The following is a 6718-nucleotide window of genomic DNA, read 5'->3' on the forward strand; positions in this document are numbered from 1 at the left end:
CCTACTAAAAAGAATATAAGGGGTAATTATAGTACATAAGAAAACCCTAAAAATAAAGCCCAAATAAAATAGCAGAAAACTAGGTCGGTTGCCACCTGCTCTCTGTACCTGTGATCTGGCACAGGCACAGGTAGTACCTGCAGTCTGGCACAAGGCGGACATAGTACTTGCAGTCTGGCATAGGGCATAGTGCAGACCACAAGTTACGAATGGACAAAGTCCTGTAATTCTTCGTATATAATCTGAGTAATTCTTAATGATAGCTCTCTATTAAGTAACTTAATTAAGAAACTTTTTAGTACGTATGTAATAAATAGAGAAAAATAAGCTAGAAGACCCTCTCAAGTCTTTAATTAAAAAAAGGGGACAAGTGAGTTCCACAATATTTGTAAAGACTTGAGATAAAGTCGTTTAAATAAGTAGGACAGTTGTTCAACAATTGTATTAGTTGTCTCAACATCTATTAAAGTTATCAAACAACTTTGCAAAGTTGTTGGAGCGAAAGTGTCTAAAAAAAATAATTTTTTTTTGTTCCTTTTACCCAATTTTCAAAATTTGAAGGATTGTTACTTACTTGGAAACTTATTTGTAATTTTTAATTCAAGATCCTAATGCAATATGATTTCTACCTAAGTGCCTTTTGTATATAAGTTTGAACCATGTAGTGAATGGATGGTAAACTCAATAAAAGTCGGGGAAGAAACACGCGAGAGAAAGGGAATGAACTATATTAGTAGCGTTTCGGGGGTAAAATCGTCATATTGTAGCGTGGGGGACCAAAGCACGTGAGAAGCAACAGGCACTGGTTTCGCCGTTGCAATAATCAGTTACTCTCTCTCTCTCTCCTGTGCTTGCGCTGCAGCTCAATTTCAGTGCTCCAAGACTCTCTTAACAAATTCCCTTTCAGTCACTACCATTTCTCTCATTTTCAATTTGCTGCTCTATACATTCCAAAAACATTATTCTTCTACAATCCTCTCAAATATACTTGCAAAAAATCATAAAGATCTCTACTTTCCCATTCCTTTTCTATCTTTGCAAGCTTCAACAACATCCATCAACACAAGCTTTTCTCCATAACTAGGGTTCATTTTCTTCTAGGTATGAGCAAACTTTTCATTTTCTCCCTTGTTTTCTTTTTCTTCTTCTTCTTCTTCATTCTTCTTCTTTAATATTTTCTGTTTCTTTACATGCATGTTCTCTCTGGGTCTGATTATGTGTGTATGAGGTGTTCATGTGTTTGTATAGATGTGCAGGGATGTCAGTTAGGGTTTTTTTGTTTTCATGCTGGAATATTATTTTATTTTATTTTTTGAAGAAATTTAACCCATCTTGTTGTTTTTTTCTTGGGAAGTAAAAATGGAGTCTAGGGTTCATAAATCTAAAGTCAAGTTCTAGGAACTGGATGGATCAACTTATTTTTGAAATAGGAACTGTTTTTATGTGTTTTTTCTCTTTGAATAAGCTGCAATCTCCAAAACAAAACGAAAAAAGAAATTGTACGTTCTTGTTTTTCGTCTTGTTTTGATATGAATATGAACTCATGAATCAGTAAATTCTGTATCGAGTTTCTTTTGAAAATATCGAAAACATTTTCATGTATTTATTCTCTTTGTAAGCTACAATCTCCAAAACAAAAACAAAAAAATTACTATTTCCGTTTTTTCGTCTTCTTTTGATATGAATCGTTAATCTGCAAAATTTTCCGTAAATTTACAGCTTTTTCTGCTCATCAGTTTAGTCAAAAAGCACTGGGGTTTTCTACTTTTTTATCAGTTCGTTTGTGTTGGATGAATATACATAAATTAAGTTGCCGTATAGGAGAAAACCAAGCATGCTGAGTGTACTGATAAACTGATGGTAGCCCAGTTCATGTCTGCTTTTCAGCCGCTATGTTTAATGCATTACTATACATGGAACTCTATATTTATGGAAAGCCTAATGGCGGTAGCTGATCAACCTTTTCTATTTGAACCTTAAAAAAACAACTTTCATGCAAATTATTAGTGTTATTGACTCTTTTTTCATGCTTTATTTGTTTACAGAAAAATGGTAATGGAAACTTACTACAGAAAAAGATCCAAAAAAATCAATCAAGCAAACCTCGTAAGTTCTTTCTCTCCCTTTCTGCACATTTTCGTCGATGGGTTTTGTATAGACATCAGTATCTGAATATTTCCTTTTGTCTGTACGCCATTAATTCTTTGGCTTTCATTTAATGTGAGGAACCTACACGCGCCAATTAAAGTTGCTTTCAATACGAGTGCGTGCATGTAGTGGTATTTGTGTTTTTCTCCTGCTTGCTGTGACGGCAAAAAGACAAAAGAAATCTTCTTGATAATGATGATGGTGATTTTAAATATAACCCAGATGAGTGGGGAAAGAAACACTTGAAAACACAATTTTAGAGTATGTGCATGTTAATATAATAATATTATATTACAAAAGGATCAGGATATATATATAGATAGGGGGAGAAATTGAGAGAGTACGTGCTATATTAATGGTGGAAGTGGGTGTTCATATTTTTGAAATACATGTTTATGTAACGTACGCAGGAAAAGGAGGCAGACAGTACAGTACCATCTTTGGCCAGACATGAAAAGCAACCAATTCTGCCCACATCAGATAACCAATGTACCCTAAAACGCCACGGTACACTCAGCACTCCCCCCCTCCTCTCTCTCTCTCTCTCTTTCTGCAGTACTATATTTTAGCCTCATCTGAATCAACTTTTTATACCTCTATTTCACTATTTGTCTTATTTTACTCTCCAGTATTATCTGTTGAACGAGTTTTTATTGGTTGTTCAAAAGCTTTAGCTGGTTCTTGGAAAATGCATTCTCATTATCCCTTTTTTCGCTTTTCAGCAGACAATCAAAGTCTGGATCCCAAGATGAACAACATCAAGATGGGTTCTGTTTACGAGATTGATCATATATATTTGCCACCCAGGACCCCAGTTCAACTCAAGTCCATACGAGTAGCTATGGTGTGAATATTATATTACATTATTCCTGATGTTATTTACAAAAAACTACTACATATGTATGTATAATTGTTTTATAGTTGTAAATTAATAGCCGGCTATTATATATTTGGTTTTTCCTCAGGTGAGTGAGAAAACTCCATTGAATATGGCAGTGAGGTTCCCGAGCATGGAGTCACTACAAACATACTTTAGCAATAGCACCCGAGAGATGTATCCAGCTCTTGATGAGAAGTTTGTCATGGGAACAGCACTGGCTAATAAGGTGCTTCTCCGCGAAGTTCCTTCCCAGGAATTTACTGAGAAGAAGCATCTTCACAGCTTCTGGTTGCTCAACTCCACTTTGGCTCTTCCTCCCAAGAGTGGACTTCTCTTATCTCAGCTCAAGGTCAATGGTATGGTTACATGGGGGATACGCCGCCAAGTCAAGTTCTTGGGGAGACACGAAGAAAGCAAGAACACTAATTCTTCTTCCAGTTTCGTTCAAGGAGATGAAATACCAAAGGTGAAACAAGTACCTGCTAAAGAAGAAGATGACGATGATGAAGAAGAAGAGGATGAGGAAGGAGGTGATGAAGATGATCAAGAGGATGAAGTGTTAAAGCAAGAAGATGAAGAAACAGAAGAGAATGATGATGATGGGGAAGCTGTAACAGAGAAGGGTAACAGGAACCTGAAGAGAAAAAGATATAGCTTAAGAGCAACTACAGCAAAACAGTCAAAGAAATCAAGAGTCGAGACTCAAAGGAAGAAAAACAAGATTAAGAAGAAAAACAATTGCAGGCAGTTGACAGTATACAAAGACCCCAAAGACCGTTGGTCTACAGAGAGGTAAATAAAGCTACTAATTCTATTATGTATTGTAGTTTCAGGAAAACAATTCTCTTTGATTACTTTCTAATGTCCACACTGAAATCCTGAAGGTACAAGTTGGCGGAGAAGAACTTAATGGAGGTGATGAAGGCAAAGGGCGCAATGGCTAATAACCCTATTCTCCGGCCAGAGTTGAGAGCAGAGGCACGGAAGAGCATTGGAGATACTGGCCTGTTGGATCATCTGCTCAAGCACATGGCCGGTAAGATTGCACCTGGAGGAAGTGAACGTTTTCGTCGCAGGCACAATGCTGAGGGTTCAATGGAGTATTGGCTGGAGAGTGCTGACCTAGTTAACATCAGGAAGGAGGCTGGTGTTAATGATCCTTATTGGATTCCCCCACCTGGTTGGAAGCTCGGAGATTCCCCCACTCAACACCCCGTCTGTGCCCACGAATTTAAGCACCTGAAAAATGAGATTGTAGTACTCAAAAGGTTGGCTGAAAATGCTTGCTACTACTAGTTTGTCAAAGTGCATGTCATGTCCATGTCCAAGGAAAAAAAAGTTGTTTCTTGTCGAGTTTTGATGGTTTTGTTATATCTGTAAATATTGGTTTGTAAACAGAGACTGGGAGGAGATGGTGCTTTCCAAGAAACTGTTGGAAGAAGAAGTTAGAAAGCTGAAAAGGTGATGATTCTATACTGTAATTTAAGCTTTTACGTTGGTCATTTATTATTTATGGCTGTGTTAATATGTTCTTTTTTATTTGAGCAGAAATAATGAAGAGTTCGAATTGAAGAAGCAACAAGAAACAAAAGCTATTGAGATTTCAAGGACAGCAATTCCATCAATGGTATTTATTTCTAAAAGCCAAAGTTTGTCTTTAGATGGTTTCCAATTAATAACACGTTTGGTAAGTAAACTTCATGTTCTGTTTTTTTGGCAGGAGAGGTGCAAGAAACAATTAATGATAGCCAATTCAGAATTCATGGGGAAAATGGAGGTATTCTAATTAATTAACCCCTTCTGGATAAACTCTTGTCCTCCACTTGTGTTAAATTAGTAATAGACCCCTAGTTTAAATTTGGTCAGATGGACCTATGCATATTGCTTTGCATGTAGCCACACAATGCTTGGAATTATAGATGCAACTCAAACTTTCATAGTTTCATTATGCTTTAACTAACACATTTCTGATGTCTCTTTTTAATCAAAAATGTGCTATTTCCCTTCTTTGGTTATCTGAGTTTTTTGTTGCTGGTTAGGAATGCAGGGGTAAGGGAGAAGGTGGGGTTGGGTGAGGAGTAGGGGTGCATGTTACTGTACGATATATATGCATGTTACTGTTGGAGCCATGATAGTTTTAGTACTTACAATTTCTTTGGACTGTTAAATGTTAATTGGGTGATGAATACAGGAAAAGTTTCTGAGCCTGGTGTCTAAACTGGAAGAAAAAGAAAGGTCGATCACTACATTAATATTGTCGAGTACTGAGCAATTAGCTGAAGTTAAGAAAAAGGAAGTGGAACTAGGAAGTGAGAAGCTGGGAGGGCAAGCAGTAGACGTAGCAATGGAGAGATCACATGATCAGAGCAAGGAGCTAACAGCAATTAACCCCAGAAAAGCAAAAAGTAGTGCCGCAGCAGCTGAAGGAAAAGCTGCCAAGATACAAAGGCTTAAGAGTGGGTTCAGACTGTGTAAACCCCAGGGTAGTTTTCTTTGGCCAAACATGGTCCGCAAGAGTAGTGGTTGTAACATGTCCCCCCAGGTTGTGGTCCAGGTTGAAGATCTTCATATGGTCCAAACACCACCCTCAGTTTCTTCTTCCACTGCCACAGCTCCTCCATTGCTGCCTTACACTAATTTTCATAACAACCACCCAGCTTCCCCTGTCAAGCCTGTCCCTGAAAGACGAGCAGTCACCGTTACTGTCTCCACCATCTCTAGTGAAACTCGCTATGAACCCGGGGATAACATGAATTACTCAACTGGAAACAAGACAACTACAATGATCAACTTAAATGATGTCCCTCTCAACATTGGTGAAGGACTTCGCCGAACTCCAACATCAAGACAAACTATAACCACAACAACTACTGTCATGCCTCATGTGAGTATCATTTATCCTCTCTCAACGTGCATTCGATCTAGTTAATTATTTATGTTCCTTGATAATTGATTGCCACCTTAATTCTGTATGTATGTACTCAAGACATTGTCCTCTCCGGTGAAGGGAGTCAACATGAGTAAACCAAGGCAAGCTTCAGGGGATGACAGGGCTAGCCAGGCTAGCATCAGCGAGAAAGAGTTCAGTCAGCAACAAGCAAGCAAATGCTGCTCTTCATCTGCCACATCCTTGCCCCAGGGAGCTGCAAGTTGGTTAGTTCTGGCTACTCCAAGAAACACTGCCTCAGACGAGTCCATCATTTAGGGGGGAACTAAATAGACTAGTAGTCGTGGTAACTAAGACTATCCTTTGTTTTTAAGCATAAGTTGAAGATGCTGTTTTTGTTGGCAACTTGAAGGAGTTGCTTTTGCAGTGGATGCTTGCTTACCCTCTAATGGTATCAGTAGGAATCTAAATCACAAGATAAGTGTATGTTTAATTCTCAGAATGTTCGGGTTCTTTATCCCCCGTAATAGAAAATTGATCTCTGATGCTTTTCTTTCCAAAATTGAATTGTTGAAAATACACAGCTGTCTAGTACCCTACGTTTCAACTACTGTATGATGAGATTATTGTTAACCTAAATAACGAAGCATGTAAAGCGCATGGAAGTGCAAAAAAAAAAAATACTCGAGCATGCCATATCCATCCTAAGTTACAGAAGAGGAAATATGTGATTCGAATTCAAATGACACTTCTACAAAATGAATACATAATGATTTATGGTATTAAAGTTTTCATTTAAACCA

The 6718-nt window shown here is 37.9% G+C and overlaps 1 protein-coding gene across 1 annotated transcript; it reads left to right on the forward strand.

Moving 5' to 3' along the window:
- Positions 1-431: 431 nt before the first annotated feature.
- On the forward strand, positions 432-6517 carry LOC107865223 (protein DYAD-like). The gene is made up of 11 exons (XM_016711539.2): positions 432-1101; positions 2046-2106; positions 2559-2655; positions 2874-2992; positions 3114-3820; positions 3913-4296; positions 4427-4489; positions 4577-4655; positions 4749-4805; positions 5220-5912; positions 6015-6517. Exons 2-11 carry the CDS (start codon positions 2050-2052, stop codon positions 6231-6233), a joined length of 2475 nt encoding a protein of 824 aa, XP_016567025.2. The 5' UTR covers positions 432-1101; positions 2046-2049; the 3' UTR covers positions 6234-6517.
- The last annotated feature ends 201 nt before the right edge of the window (positions 6518-6718 follow it).

This window comes from Capsicum annuum, chromosome 3, assembly GCF_002878395.1.
Source record: "Capsicum annuum cultivar UCD-10X-F1 chromosome 3, UCD10Xv1.1, whole genome shotgun sequence".
Lineage (NCBI taxonomy): Eukaryota > Viridiplantae > Streptophyta > Magnoliopsida > Solanales > Solanaceae > Capsicum > Capsicum annuum.